The sequence below is a fragment of the Oncorhynchus masou genome, chromosome 27, assembly GCF_036934945.1.
Source record: "Oncorhynchus masou masou isolate Uvic2021 chromosome 27, UVic_Omas_1.1, whole genome shotgun sequence".
NCBI lineage: Eukaryota > Metazoa > Chordata > Actinopteri > Salmoniformes > Salmonidae > Oncorhynchus > Oncorhynchus masou.
The window spans coordinates 25,569,112-25,585,388 of NC_088238.1; the positions used below are offsets into that span (position 1 = coordinate 25,569,112).

Genomic DNA, 16,277 nt, shown 5'->3' on the forward strand with positions numbered 1-16,277 from the left:
GAGAGAGAGGAAGGGTGAAAAAGAGAGATGTGGAGAGAGAGAGAGATAGGGAGAGAAAGGAGATAAAGAGAGGGAGAGAGGAGAGAGAGATAGGGAGAGAAAGGAGATAAAGAGAGGGAGAGAGGAGAGAGAGATAGGGAGAGAAAGGAGATAAAGAGGGAGAGAGAGGAGAGAGAGAGATAGGGAGAGAAAGTAGATAAAGAGAGGGAGAGAGGAGAGAGAGAGGAGAGAGAGAGATAGGGAGAGAAAGGAGATAGAGAACTGGTGTATGCTGCTCGCTTTCTTCTTCCAGCATTTGAGTTGTTATCTCAGGGATCTGACAATACTGTGTACGTAAGAACCCCAGTTATCCTCAATGCTGCCAACACACACACACACACACACACACACACACACACACACACACACACACACACACACACACACACACACACACACACACACACACACACACACACACCTCCTGTCTCATTTACAGCACTCCCCAGTGAGTCCATCTGCATAGCCATGCCAGGCGCTGGCTGCACTGCCATCTAGTGAGACTGCCCCTCTCATGAATATTCAGTGGCACTGAGGCTGGGGCCACGGTGCCCACCGGTATGGTTAACGCCGTTGCCACGGTGAGACGCCCGTTGCCGCGCGGTGGCCGTAGAGACAATAACAGACGCAGCGCACTGAGACGGGGCATTGTGTGGGCCCCCGGTAATTATACACTCTCCTGTGTGTGTGTTTCTCTGTGTGTGTGTCTCTCTCTCTGTGTGTGTACCACTCTTTATGCTGCTCTACTCATAATTACAGAGCATCATGTAAGGCCTGGAGCTATAGAGTAAAATACCTGCACTAACGCATGCTGCTAGGAGAAAGAGACAACTGCCTGTACTACACTACGACAATACAAGATTGTGTGTGTGTGTGTGTGTGTGTGTGTGTGTGTGTGTGTGTCAGGAAGTCGGGATCAGAACCAGGTAGGTTGTGTGTAGTAGTGTACAGTAGCCTCTACTAACTATCAGCTGGTCTCTCTTATTGTCCATAATCACCTCACAGAGTTGTCATTAGCCCAGAGCTGTTAATAATACCATCAACCCCCCCTCGTTTTATTTCCTCCATGTTCTATCCACCCCCCCCAACCCTCTCTACCTCCCCGTCTCCCCACCACTCCCTTGTTCCTCCCCTCCCTTCATCCCCCTCCCTACCTCCCACCCCCTCCCCGTCTCTCCCACCACTCCCTTGTTCCTCCCCTCCCTTCATCCCCCTTCTTTCTCTACCTCCCAACACCCCTCCCCATTTCTCACACCTTGTTCCTCCCCTCACTTCATCCCCTTCTTTCTCTACCTCCCAACACCCCTCCCCATTTCTCACACATTGTTCCTCCCCTCCCATCCCCTCATCCCCACCCCTCCCCATTTCTTTGTCCTCCCCTCCCTTCATCCCCCTCCCAACACCCCTCCCCATTTCTCACACATTGTTCCTCCCCTCCCTTCATCCCCCTCTTTCTCTACCTCTCAACACCCCTCCCCATCTCTCACACCTTGTTCTGAGTCTCAGTCACGCTGCTGAATAACGAGCCCAGTGTCAATCAAACCAAATGAGAATTCTTTGTTTCTTCGTGTGTGTGTGTGTGTGTGTGTGTGTGGGAGGAGGAAGTGAACACACATTTCGGAACGACACAGCTGTGTGGCGGATTACTGTGTGTGTGTGTGTGTGTGTGTGTCCCACAGCTGTATTTTCCTCAAACAGAGAGGAAAACAAAACCAAAGTATTCTTCCCTAATTAAATACAACCTACATCTTTCTCTTTCCCTTTCTCCTTCAGTCTCTCTCGGTCTCTCTCTCTCCCTCAGCTTCTCTCTCTCAGTCTCTCTCTCTCTCCCTCAGCTTCTCTCTCAGTCTCTCTCTCTCCCTCAGCTTCTCTCTCTCAGTCTCTCTCTCTCCTTCAGTCTCTCTCTCTCCTTCAGTCTCTCTCTCTCCTTCAGTCTCTCTCGGTCTCTCTCTCTCCATCAGTCTCTCTCAGTTTCTCTCTCTCCCTCAGCTTCTCTCTCAGTCTCTCTCGGTCTCTCTCTCTCCTTCAGTCTCTCTCAGTCTCTCTCTCTCCTTCAGTCTCTCTCGGTCTCTCTCAATTCAATTCAATTCAATTCAAGGGCTTTATTGGCATGGGAAACGTGTTAACATTGCCAAAGCAAGTGAGGCAGATAATATATAAAGTGAAATAAACAATAAAAATTAACAGTAGACATCACACATACAGAAGTTTCAAAACAATAAAGACATTACAAATGTCATATTATATATATATATATATATACAGTGTTTTAACAATGTACAAATGGTAAAGGACACAAGATAAAATAAATAAGCATAGATATGGGTTGTATTTACAATGGTGCGTGTTCTTCACTGGTTGCCCTTTTCTCGTGGCAACAGGTCACAAATCTTGCTGCTTTGATGGCACACTGTGGAATTTCACCCAGTAGATATGGGAGTTTTTCAAAATTGGATTTGTTTTCGAATTCTTTGTGGATCTGTGTAATCTGAGGGAAATATGTCTCTCTAATATGGTCATACATTGGGCAGGAGGTTAGGAAGTGCAGCTCAGTTTCCACCTCATTTTGTGGGCAGTGAGCACATAGCCTGTCTTCTCTTGAGAGCCATGTCTGCCTACGGCGGCCTTTCTCAATAGCAAGGCTATGCTCGCTGAGTCTGTACATAGTCAAAGCTTTCCTTAATTTTGGGTCAATCACAGTGGTCAGGTATTCTGCCGCTGTGTACTCTCTGTGTAGGGCCAAATAGCATTCTAGTTTGCTCTGTTTTTTTGTTAATTCTTTCCAATGTGTCAAGTAATTATCTTTTTGTTTTCTCATTGGTTGGGTCTAATTGTGCTGCTGTCCTGGGACTCTGGGTGTGTTTGTGAACAGAGCCCCAGGACCAGCTTGCTTAGGGGACTTCTCCAGGTTCATCTCTCTGTAGGTGATGGCTTTGTTGTGGAAGGTTTGGGAATCGCTTCCTTTTAGGTGGTTACAGAATTTAACAGCTCTTTTCTGGATTTTGATAATTAGTGGGTATCGGCCTAATTCTGCTCTGCATGCATTATTTGGTGTTTTACGTTGTACATGGAGGATATTTTTGCAGAATTCTGCGTGCAGAGTCTCAATTTGGTGTTTGTCCCATTTTGTGAAGTCTTGGTTGGTGAACGGACCCCAGACCTCACAACCATAAAGGGCAATGAGCTCTATGACTGATTCAAGTATTTTTAGCCAGATCCTAATTGGTATGTTGAAATTTATGTTCCTTTTGATGGCATAGAATGCCCTTCTTGCCTTGTCTCTCAGATCGTTCACAGCTTTGTGGAAGTTACCTGTGGCGCTGATGTTTAGGCCAAGGTATGTATATTTTTTTGTGTGCTCTAGGGCAATAGTGTCTAGATGGAATTTGTATTTGTGGTCCTGGTGACTGGACCTTTTTTGGAACACCATTATTTTGGTCTTACTGAGATTTACTGTCAGGGCCCAGGTCTGACAGAATCTGTGCATAAGATCTAGGTGCTGCTGTAGGCCCTCCTTGGTTGGTGACAGAAGCACCAGATCATCAGCAAACAGCAGACATTTGACTTCGGATTCTAGTAGTGTGAGGCCGGGTGCTGCAGAGTTTTCTAGTGCCCGCGCCAATTCGTTGATATATATGTTGAAGAGGGTGGGGCTTAAGCTGCATCCCTGTCTAACCCCACGACCCTGTGTGAAGAAATTTGTGTGTTTTTTGCCAATTTTAACCGCACACTTGTTGTTTGTGTACATGGATTTTATGATGTCGTATGTTTTACCTCCAACACCACTTTCCATCAGTTTGTATAGCAGACCCTCATGCCAAATTGAGTCGAAGGCTTTTTTGAAATCAACAAAGCATGAGAAGACTTTGCCTTTGTTTTGGTTTGTTTGGTTGTCAATTAGGGTGTGCAGGGTGAATACATGGTCTGTTGTACGGTAATTTGGTAAAAAGCCAATTTGACATTTGCTCAGTACATTGTTTTCATTGAGGAAGTGTACGAGTCTGCTGTTAATGATAATGCAGAGGATTTTCCCAAGATTACTGTTGACGCATATTCCACGGTAGTTATTGGGGTCAAATTTGTCTCCATTTTTGTGGATTGGGGTGATCAGTCCTTGGTTCCAAATATTGGGGAAGATGCCAGAGCTAAGGATGATGTTAAAGAGTTTTAGTATAGCCAATTGGAATTTGTTGTCTGTATATTTGATCATTTCATTGAGGATACCATCAACACCACAGGCCTTTTTGGGTTGGAGGGTTTTTATTTTGTCCTGTAACTCATTCAATGTAATTGGAGAATCCAGTGGGTTCTGGTAGTCTTTAATAGTTGATTCTAAGATCTGTATTTGATCATGTATATGTTTTTGCTCTTTATTCTTTGTTATAGAGCCAAAAAGATTGGAGAAGTGGTTTACCCATACATCTCCATTTTGGATAGATAATTCTTCGTGTTGTTGTTTGTTTAGTGTTTTCCAATTTTCCCAGAAGTGGTTAGAGTCTATGGATTCTTCAATTACATTGAGCTGATTTCTGACATGCTGTTCCTTCTTTTTCCGTAGTGTATTTCTGTATTGTTTTAGTGATTCACCATAGTGAAGGCGTAGACTCAGGTTTTCCAGGTCTCTATGTTTTTGGTTGGACAGGTTTCTCAATTGCTTTCTTAGATTTTTGCATTCTTCATCAAACCATTTGTCATTGTTGTTAATTTTCTTCGGTTTTCTATTTGAGATTTTTTAGATTTGATAGGGAAGCTGAGAGGTCGAATATACTGTTAAGATTTTCTACTGCCAAGTTTACACCTTCACTATTACAGTTGAACGTTTTACCCAGGAAATTGTCTAAAAGGGATTGAATTTGTTGTTGCCTAATTGTTTTCTGGTAGGTTTCCAAACTGCATTCCTTCCATCTATAGCATTTCTTAATGTTACTCAGTTCCTTTGGCTTTGATGCCTCATGATTGAGTATTGCTCTGTTTAGGTAGACTGTGATTTTGCTGTGGTCTGATAGGGGTGTCAGTGGGCTGACTGTGAATGCTCTGAGAGACTCTGGGTTGAGGTCAGTGATAAAGTAGTCTACACTACTACTGCCAAGAGATGAGCTATAGGTGTACCTACCATAGGAGTCCCCTCGAAGCCTACCATTGACTATGTACATACCCAGCGTGCGACAGAGCTGCAGGAGTTGTGACCCGTTTTTGTTGGTTATGTTGTCATAGTTGTGCCTAGGGGGGCATACGGGGGAGGGAATGCTGTCACCTCCAGGCAGGTGTTTGTCCCCCTGTGTGCTGAGGGTGTCAGGTTCTTGTCTGGTTCTGGCACTCTCCTTCAGTCTCTCTCAGTCTCTCTCTCTCCCTCAGCTTCTCTCTGTCTCTCTCTCTCCTTCAGTCTCTCTCGGTCTCTCTCTCTCCCTCAGCTTCTCTCTCAGTCTCTCTCTCTCCTTCAGTCTCTCTCTGTCTCTCTCTCTCTCTCTCCTCAGCTTCTCTCTGTCTCTCTCTCTCCTTCAGTCTCTCTCGGTCTCTCTCTCTCACTCAGTCTCTCTCGGTCTCTCTCTCTCCTTCAGTCTCTCTCGGTCTCTCTCTCTCCCTCATCTTCTCTCTCAGTCTCTCTCTCTCCTTCAGTCTCTCTCACAGGTCTCTCTCTCCCACTTCTCTCTCTCAGCTTCTCTTCTCTCTCAGTCTCTCTCTCTCCTTCTCGGTCTCTCTCTCCAGTCTCTCTCGGTCTCTCTCTCTCTCCTCTCTTGGTCTCTCTCTCTCAGCTCTCTCAGTCTCTCTCTCTCCTCTTCCTTCAGTCTCTCTCAGTCTCTCTCTCTCTCCTCAGCTTCTCTCTCAGTCTCTCTCTCTCTCTCTCAGCTTCTCTCTCAGTCTCTCTCTCTCCTTCAGTCTCTCTCTCTCTCCTTCAGTCTCTCTCGGTCTCTCTCTCTCCTCAGCTTCTCTCTCAGTCTCTCTCTCTCTCTTCTTCCGTCTCTCTCGGTCTCTCTCTTCAGTCTCTCTCACTTCTCTCCCTCAGTCTCTCTCAGTCTCTCTCTCTCTCTCCACTTCTCTCTCTCAGTCTCTCTCGGTCTCTCTCTCTCCCTCAGCTTCTCTCTGTCTCTCTCGGTCTCTCTCTCCACTTCAGTCTCTCTCATTCTCTCTCTCTCCTTCAGTCTCTCTCGGTCTCTCTCTCTCCCTCAGCTTCTCTCTCAGTCTCTCTCTCTCCTTCAGTCTCTCTCGGTCTCTCTCTCCCTCTCAGCTTCTCTCTCAGTCTCTCTCTCTCCTTCCTCAGTCTCTCTCGGTCTCTCTCTCTCCTTCAGTCTCTCTCGGTCTCTCTCTCTCTTTCAGTCTCTCTCGGTCTCTCTCTCTTCAGTCTCAGTCTCTCTCGGTCTCTCTCTCTCCTCTCTCTCAGCTTCTCTCTCAGTCTCTCTCTCCTTCAGTCTCTCTCGGTCTTCTCTCTCCTTCAGTCTCTCTCGTCTCTCCTCTCCTTCTCTCTCTCTCTCCTCCTTCAGTCTCTCTCTCTCCTCAGTCTCTCTCGGTCTCTCTCTCTCCTTCAGTCTCTCTCTCAGTCTCTCTCTCCTCAGTCTCAGTCTCTCCTTCAGTCTCTCTCTCTCTCTCTCTCCTTCAGTCTCTCTTCAGTCTCTCTCTCAGTCTTCAGTCTCTCTCCTCTCTCTCTCTCGGTCTCTCTCTCTCCTTCAGTCTCTCTCGGTCTCTCTCTCTCCTTCAGTCTCTCCTTCAGTCTCTCTCTCTCCTTCAGTCTCTCTCGGTCTCTCTCTCTCCTTCAGTCTCTCCTTCAGTCTCTCTCTCTCCTTCAGTCTCTCTCGGTCTCTCTCTATCCCTCAGCTTCTCTCTCAGTCTCTCTCTCTCCTTCAGTCTCTCTCTCTCCTTCAGTCTCTCTCGGTCTCTCTCTCTCCTTCAGTCTCTCTCGGTCTCTCTCTCTCCCTCAGCTTCTCTCTCAGTCTCTCTCTCTCTCTTCAGTCTCAGTCTCTCCTTCAGTCTCTCTCTCTCTCTCCTTCAGTCTCTCTCGGTCTCTCTCTCTCCTTCAGTCTCTCAGTCTCTCTCGGTCTCTCTCTCTCCTTCCGTCTCTCTCGGTCTCTCTCTCTCCTTCAGTCTCTCTCGGTCTCTCTCTCTCCCTCAGCTTCTCTCTGTCTCTCCTTCAGTCTCTCTCTCTCCTTCAGTCTCAGTCTCTCCTTCAGTCTTTCCTTCAGTCTCTCTCTCTCCTTCAGTCTCTCTCGGTCTCTCTCTCTCCTTCAGTCTCTCTCGGTCTCTCTCTCTCCTTCAGTCTCTCTCGGTCTCTCTCTCTCCTTCAGTCTCTCTCGGTCTCTCTCTCTCCTTCAGTCTCTCTCGGTCTCTCTCTCTCCCTCAGCTTCTCTTTCGTGCCGGATGCCTTTTGAAGTCAGTCTCGCTCTGCTTCGTTAGCAGATAATCTGCATATGCATGTCATCTGCTGTCCCTTGTTCCCTGCTCATCCCTGGGCAAATGCAACACCATTAACCCTCTCTCGATCACATGTACACAGAACCTCCTACAATAGCCAAGGCCCCTTTAACTGCGTCTGACAGATTAGTGATGATTAGTGTGTTTTATAATATGTAATATATACAGATTTTCTCCGTACACGGTCTAGTGGTGTGTGTGAATGTATGTGTGTGTGTGTGTGTGTGTGTGTGTGTGTGTGTGTGTGTGTGTGTTTGTGTGCGTGTGAGTGTGCATGCATGCGTGTGAGTGTGCATGCGTGCGTGTGAGTGTGTGTGTGTGTGTGCATGCATGCGTGTGTGTGCATTTGTGTGTGCGTGCGTCTGTTTGTGCGTGTGTGTGTGTGAAAACAGGCCTAAGTGTCCTTTAAAAGGCAGACGGCTGATCAGTCAAGAGAGACTGTGGTATAGTCTCTCTCTCTATCCTTCTTCTGTTTGGTGTGTTCAGAGGGGAGAGAGGCTTTCAGGGCAGAATGGGCCTATCCACCCTGCTAACTCAATCCCAAACGAGGAATAGGTGTGTCTATTTTAAGATGGGCCCTTTATTTAAATCCCTCTCTTCCTCCCTCTCCTTGGTTGTCTCGTTCTGTCGCCATGGGGTTGAGTTTAATGACCCTGCACGGCCACAGATCTGAGCCTCGTCACATCTCCCACCTGCTCTCTCGCGTCTCTCCTTTTAGCTCCCCCTCTCTGTTATCTCTCCCTCTATTCTCTCCCAATTTCTCCTCTGTCCCCGTATATCTGTCTCTTTCTCCTCCATCCCTCTATCTCTATAGTCTTTTTCTATCCCTCCGTTCCGGTTGTGTTCCTTGATTCCTTATCTTTCTGGCCGTCTTCCCCACCTGTTCTCCCAGGCTTACAGACACCAGCTCAGAGATGGTAACAATCTGCTGGGGCCACACTAGCTAGTCCAGTACTTGTGGTCTGGGAGATGAGAGTTGTGTGGTGATGGTTCAGTACTGATGCTACCCCATCACACACATAAAGCTGATCAAAGACGAGAAGAATGAAAAGAGAACATTTTGAAACGGGTCCTTACCTCTGTATGGGTCCAGAGAGGTCACTGGCCTCCTGCCTGTTAGAGGAGAGAGAGAGAGAGAGAGAGCGCGAGAGAGAGCGAGAGAGAGAGAGAGAGAGAGAGAGAGAGAGAGAGAGAGAGAGAGAGAGAGAGAGAGAGAGAGAGACATGGGATGAGTTCAGTTAAAAGGCACCGGTATAAAATGCATGTGTGTGTTTTGTGTGAGGTGTACATTACTTGTGTGTTGGTGTGTGTGTCCATAAATGCTTTAAGTTCACTGCGGTAATAAACATCTCCACAGATAAAAGACGTGAAATAAATCAAGCTCAGTAATCCTTGACTCAGGGGAATAACACACACACATACAATCACCTCTCCACACCACACACACACACACACACACACACACACACACACACACACTGGTCTCATTCTGTCCCAAGTAATCTGAGTGAACAGAGGGGCCGTCTCTATTTCCTGTTCCATTGGGTCTCCATCCTCTCCCTCTTTTTCATCTTCCTTTCTTTCCCTCTGTTCTTCCTACTGCGTGGAAATAAATTGGTCCCTGGGCCCTGCCAGTGGAGACTCAACTCTCCTGTTTGTGTGTCCACACAATTATGCACACACACACACACACATTACACTTCCTCTCCTCCAGAGCAGCAAGCTGCAGCCTATTAGTGTGCTTTGTGTCTCATAGATAAATAAAATAATAAAGCATTAGCTATTCCCTTATTAATAATATGTGTGTGTGTGTGTGTGTGTGTGTGTGTGTGTGTGTGTGTGTGTGTGTGTGTGTGTGTGTGTATGATGAAATGTGGGGAAAACACAAGAACAGCTATCAGCTCCCCAGCACAGTGGCCAATTGCCAGTCTTTTTGCATTTTGCATTTCAAAGGGTTACGTTTTGTCCGTTTCATCTCAGACCATGATGCTAACTAACCCACCCATTATTCAACTACACACACACACACACACACACACACACACACACACACACACACACACACACACACACACACACCAAACACAGACCCTCTCTCATGTGATCTCCTGTTTTAGTGTGTGTTTTGTGTTCTGGTTCAGACATGCAACCCATACATGAGAAGATATACATTAACATTGAATGTACAAAACATCAGGAACACCTGCTCTTTCCATGACATAGACTGACCGGGTGAATCCAGGTGAAATCTATGATCCCTCATTGATGTCACCTGTTAAATCCACCAATCAGTGTAGATGAAGAGGAGGAGACAGGTTAAAGAAGGATTTTCAAGCCTTGAGACAATTGAGACATGGATTATGTATGTGTGCCATTCAGAGTGAATTCGTAAGACAAAATATTGAAGTGACATAACCGGGTTATGTCAAGATTTGCAATGTTGCTGGGCTTTTTCACACTAAACAGTTTCCTTTGTGTATCAAAAATGGTCCACCGGGGGTACGGGGGGTGGGGTGGGGGGTGCAATTCAATGTTAGGAAGGTGTTCAGTGTACATAACTCACTCTACCATACACATCTGCAAGCAGATGCAAATTAAGACTCTCCCACATACACAGATATGCAAAGATGTATAGCCACCCCCATATCATTCTATTGGCCATTACACCATCTGTACACCGTGAACTATGAAGGGAACATCTGACACACACACACACAGTACGCACACATCACCGTTGGTAGGAGCGTTGGGCCAGTAACCTTTCAAATCCCTGAGCTGACAAGGTACAAACCTGTCATTCTGCCCCTGAGCAAGGCAGTTAACCCACTGGTCCCCAGGCACCGACGACGTGGAAGTCAATTGAGGCAGCCCCCCCCCCACCTCTCTGATCCAGAGGGGTTGGGTTAAATGCAGAAGACACATTTCATTTTGAATGCATTCAGTTGTACAACTGACTGGGTTTCCCCCTTTCCCTGGTACCCTACCAACAATGCATCAACAAGATACACATTTCAAAGCTCCATTGTATAGCTTAATGACAATGCCGGCTCTGGCATGAAAGAAATATCAGAGTTGACAGCAATGTTAGATCACGGTCCTGTACAGTACAGTACATAGTCCCATACAGACTCCATAATAACTGAGGTCCGCTGTGCATCAACATAGCTATGATAACACAGTCACTAGCCTCAACAGACTAGATATTACACCACTACCAGGGTGGAGGAAATAAACACCAAAGACAGGGAATATCCCAAACATGAACCCTCCCTGGGAGTAGAAGTCCATGTAGATTGAATGGTTCTTTTGCGTTACATTAGCGTTGTGGTCGTGCTGTGGGTGTCTGCAGGTGGCAGGACCCTGCTATGATCAGACAGGCATTCAGACAGGCATTCAGACAGGCATTCAGACAGGCATTCACACAGGCATTCACACAGGCATTCACACAGGCATTCACACAGTCATTCACACAGGCATATTTGGCAATTTGACACGCAGTCACTGGGGCTGCTGCATTAGAGCTGCATCACTGGAGAAACAGGGAGTCAGCTGCCAACACACTAAAATATATCCCTCCCTGGTTACCCTGGTTACATGGTCCTCACAGAGACACACTAAGATATATCCCTCCCTGGTTACATGGTCCTCACAGAGACACACTAAAATATATCCCTCCCTGGTTACCCTGGTTACATGGTCCTCACAGAGACACACTAAGATATATCCCTCCCTGGTTACATGGTCCTCACAGAGACACACTAAAATATATCCCTCCCTGGTTACCCTGGTTACATGGTCCTCACAGAGACACACTAAGATATATCCCTCCCTGGTTACCCTGGTTACCCTGGTTACATGGTCCTCACAGAGACACACTAAGATATATCCCTCCCTGGTTACCCTGGTTACCCTGGTTACATGGTCCTCACAGAGACACACTAAAATATAACCCTCCCTGGTTACTCTGGTTACATGGTCCTCACAGAGACACACTAAGATCTAAGATATATCCCTCCCTGGTTACCCTGGTTACATGGTCCTCACAGAGACACACTAAGATATATCTCCCTGGTTAAGATATATATATCCCTCCCTGGTTACCCTGGTTACATGGTCCTCACAGAGACACACTAAGATATATCCCTCCCTGGTTACATGGTCCTCACAGAGACACACTAAGATATATCCCTCCCTGGTTACCCTGGTTACATGGTCCTCACAGAGACACACTAAGATATATCCCTCCCTGGTTACATGGTCCTCACAGAGACACACTAAGATATAACCCTCCCTGGTTACTCTGGTTACATGGTCCTCACAGAGACACACTAAGATCTAAGATATATCCCTCCCTGGTTGCCCTGGTTACATGGTCCTCACAGAGACATACCTACCTCCATCTGTCTCTCTCCAGTCTCTCCATTACTTTACCCCACACCTCTAACACTCTCCCCCTCCATCTCACTTCTTCCTTCTCATCTATCATCCCCATCTTTCCCTCTCTCTCTCCCTCTCACCCTGTAAATCCTCTTCCCTCCCAATCTCTCTCTCCAACTCTCTCCTCCCAATCTCTCTCTCTCCAACTCTCTCCTCTCAATCTCTCCAACTCTCTCCTCCCCATCACTCTCTCTCTCCAACTCTATCCTCCCCATCTCTCTCTCTCTCCAACTCTATCCTCCCCATCTCTCTCTCTCCAACTCTATCCTCCCCATCTCTCTGTCTCTCCAACTCTCTCATCCCCATCTCTCTCCAACTCTCTCCTCCCTATCTCTCTCTCTCCAACTCTCCTCCCCATCTCCATCTCTCCAACTCTCTCCTCCCCATCTCTCTCTCTCCAACTCCCTCCTCCCCATCTCTCTCTCTCCAACTCTCTCCTCCCCATCTCTCTCTCTCCAACTCTCTCCTCCCCATCTCTCTCTCCAACTCTCTCCTCCCCATCTCTCTCTCCAACTCTCTCCTCCCCATCTCTCTCTCCAACTCTCTCCTCCCCATCTCTCTCTCCAACTCTCTCCTCCCCATCTCTCTCTCCTCCCCATCTCTCTCTCCAACTCCCCATCCTCTCTCCCAACTCTCCCTCCCCATCTCTCTCTCCAACTCTCTCCTCCCCATCTCTCTCTCCTCCCCATCTCTCTCTCCTCCCCATCTCTCTCTCCAACTCTCTCCTCCCCATCTCTCTCTCTCCAACTCCCTCCTCCCAAACTCTCTCCTCCCAAACTCTCTCCTCCTAAACTCTCTCCTCCCAAACTCTCTCCTCCCAAACTCTCTCCTCCCAAACTCTCTCCTCCCAAACTCTCTCCTCCCAAACTCTCTCCTCCCAAACTCTCTCCTCCCAAACTCTCTACTCCCCAACTCTCTCCTCCCCAACTCTCTCCTTCCCAACTCTCTCCTTCCCAACTCTCTCCTTCCCAACTCTCCATCCCTATGGACTTCCTCATCTTTATCTCCTCCCTATTTTTTCTAGTTGTCGTTCCCTCATTTCACAGGCCCTCTTCCTCTCCTTCTAACAGCCCATCTGTCTTTCACACTTCTTTTAACACTCGATTCCACGCCTGCCATGTTCTCACACACACACACATGTAACACACACATAAAACCATGCATGTATGCACACATCTTCATACGCTCACTCACTCACACACACACCCCATCATTCGCAGCTCTCTCTTTTTTCACACTCAAACTAAAACTCCTAAATCTCTCATAATCTACTTCAACAAGTGTGTGTGTGTGTGTGTGTGTGTGTGTGTAAGGTTGGCTAACAAACTCAGAGACTGTGCCAGGTTTTAAGTCCGGCCAGCTGTGTTGAAGGTATGATGTCAGATGGGGCCCACCCTCAACATTCATACAATACTCCCATTGGATGATTATTCTCTGTGACATCATACCAAGCACAACAGGGGGTTGGGATTGGGCGATCCCTGGTGCTAGTGACATCACGGTCTTCACATCTTAAAGGGGCACTGTTAACCCTTTCATATCACTTTCTACACTAATACACTATGACGGTGAACATACAACGGTACATTTAAATGATGAAAGTTGGATCATTTAAATGTAATTTATAATCCATTCTGTACAAATCTAAATGATATTAGCATATGAATAGGTGGATTTTGTATAATTTCATATATGGATGGATGTCAGGGATGTGAGGCAGGGAGAGAGAGAACGAGAGGAGAGAGAGAACAAGAGCAGAGAGAGAACGAGAGGAGAGAGAGAACGAGAGGAGAGAGAGAACGAGAGGAGAGAGAGAATGAGAAGAGAGAGAGAACGAGAGGAGAGCGAGAATGAGAGGAGTGAGAGAAGGACAGAGGCAGACTGGGCAATGAGCTGGAGACAGAAAGACTGAAGGAGAAAGAGCCTCACTAATCAGATTTCCATCCAACCTTTTTACGCGCTTAAAGTGCATGTCGGATAACAAAATGTCACGACAGGCCTGATTAATACAGGAAATTTGTCGGTAAACTTCCCAAATGTCGACAAAACAAAATAGGTTACAAAAGGTGGGATCTTTTTGTGTCTGTGAAATTAATTGTACGAGAAATGCAGGTGGTAGTGCTTTTATGCACAAATATTGCTATAATAACCATCATATCGAAGGAAACTTGGAGTGACAACACAGGAAAGCCTACAGTTTATTAGGCTACAGATGAAATCAGTGATGAACTTCACAGGGTGATGAAAGTATCAAGGGTTGTATTCTGGTGACATGACAAGTGAAAATGTTGTCCACAATAATGTCATTAAGTCGGCTATAGTCCTACCCACACTGTACCTGGGAGCTGTAGTTCTACCCACACTGTACCTGGGAGCTATAGTCCTACCCACACTGTACCTGGGAGCTATAGTCCTACCCACACTGTACCTGGGAGCTATAGTCCTACCCACACTGTACCTGGGAGCTATAGTCCTACCCACACTGTACCTGGGAGCTATAGTCCTACCCACACTGTACCTGGGAGCTGTAGTCCTACCCACACTGTACCTGGGAGCTGTAGTCCTACCCACACTGTACCTGGGAGCTGGGAGCTAGTCCTACCCGCACTGTACCTGGGAGCTATAGTCCTACCCACACTGTACCTGGGAGCTATAGTCCTACCCACACTGTACCTGGGAGCTATAGTCCTACCCACACTGTACCTGGGAGCTGTAGTCCTACCCACACTGTACCTGGGAGCTGTAGTCCTACCCGCACTGTACCTGGGAGCTGTAGTCCTACCCACACTGTACCTGGGAGCTGTAGTCCTACCCACACTGTACCTGGGAGCTGTAGTCCTACCCACACTGTACCTGGGAGCTATAGTCCTACCCACACTGTACCTGGGAGCTGTAGTCCTACCCACACTGTACCTGGGAGCTATAGTCCTACCCACACTGTACCTGGGAGCTGTAGTCCTACCCACACTGTACCTGGGAGCTATAGTCCTACCCACACTGTACCTGGGAGCTGTAGTCCTACCCACACTGTACCTGGGAGCTGTAGTCCTACCCACACTGTACCTGGGAGCTGTAGTCCTACCCACACTGTACCTGGGAGCTGTAGTCCTACCCACACTGTACCTGGGAGCTGTAGTCCTACCCACACTGTACCTGGGAGCTGTCCTACCCACACTGTCCTGGGAGCCCACACTGTACCTGGGAGTCCTATACACTGTACCTGGGAGCTGTAACCACACTGTACCTGGGAACCTACCCACACTGTACCTGGGAGCTGTAGTCCTACCCACACTGTACCTGGGAGCTGTAGTCCTACCCACACTGTACCTGGGAGCTGTAGTCCTACCCACACTGTACCTGGGAGCTGTAGGCCTACCCACACTGTACCTGGGACCCACACTGTACCTGGGAGCTGTAGGCCTACCCACACTGTACCTGGGAGCTGTAGGCCTACCCACACTGTACCTGGGAGCTATAGGTCTACCCACACTGTACCTGGGAGCTATAGTCCTACCCACACTGTACCTGGGAGCTATAGTACAACCCACACTGTACCTGGGAGCTGTAGTCCTACCCACACTGTACCTGGGAGCTCGGGGATAGAGCACATGCACCGAGACCAGAGTGGGCACATTCGCTATATAGCGCCCTTTTTTGGGGGTGACAAAACCGTTAGTAGAGATGAAAATGCCACGGAATCTGATTTATCTTGTATTTTCTATTCGGTATACGGAAATTGAACTGCAACAGTTGTCTTTATGTCCGTCATCATAGTGCAATAAGTCAACTTGATGGAGACGCATCTCTGGTCGGAAAATGCAGATCTTTTATTTACGCAGATTTGAACATGTTTGCTAATTGGCTGGAGAGGGATGGAGGGATGAAAAGAGGGAGAATGAGAGAGAGAGGGAACAGCACAGGGTAGGCGATTGGGGAGACAGTGTTGCTAGGCCTCATTTACCCTGAAATATTCTAAGGGTGGGTACTCTCATCCAGGCTAAAAACACTCCTGCATCGCTCTCTACATCCTACACACCTCTCCATCCTCCACACCTTAGGCCTCCCTGACATCATGCCTGGAGGTAAAGACACCCTCCCTCCCACCTCTATCCCCCATCCTCTCCTCTGCTATCCCGCTCTCCCGCCATCCTAGTTTAATAGCAGCGCTACAGTTCAACTCCATTAGGCCAGACCTCACAGAGGCAAAATGAGTCTTTCTGAAGGCATGCGTTACACACTACGAGGGCCACCGTGCTACCCTATAAATACTGTGTGTATGGGGATCTGAGAGGGGAAGTCATTATACCATGCTGTCATCATGTGACATGTGACATCATCAAAACACAGACACTCAGAGAGAAGAGGAGAGAGTAATGGATGTTGTGTAAGTTCTCCAC

General features: G+C 47.5%; 1 protein-coding gene across 1 annotated transcript in view; it reads right to left on the reverse strand.

Moving 5' to 3' along the window:
* LOC135515894 (CUGBP Elav-like family member 2) overlaps positions 1-16,277 on the reverse strand; it is a 220,646-nt gene that overhangs the window by 151,883 nt on the left and 52,486 nt on the right. Inside the window, exon 2 of the mRNA XM_064939730.1 lies at positions 8,521-8,556. Within this exon, the coding sequence (XP_064795802.1) occupies positions 8,521-8,556 (36 nt within the window). The remainder of the gene's footprint in view (positions 1-8,520; positions 8,557-16,277) is intronic.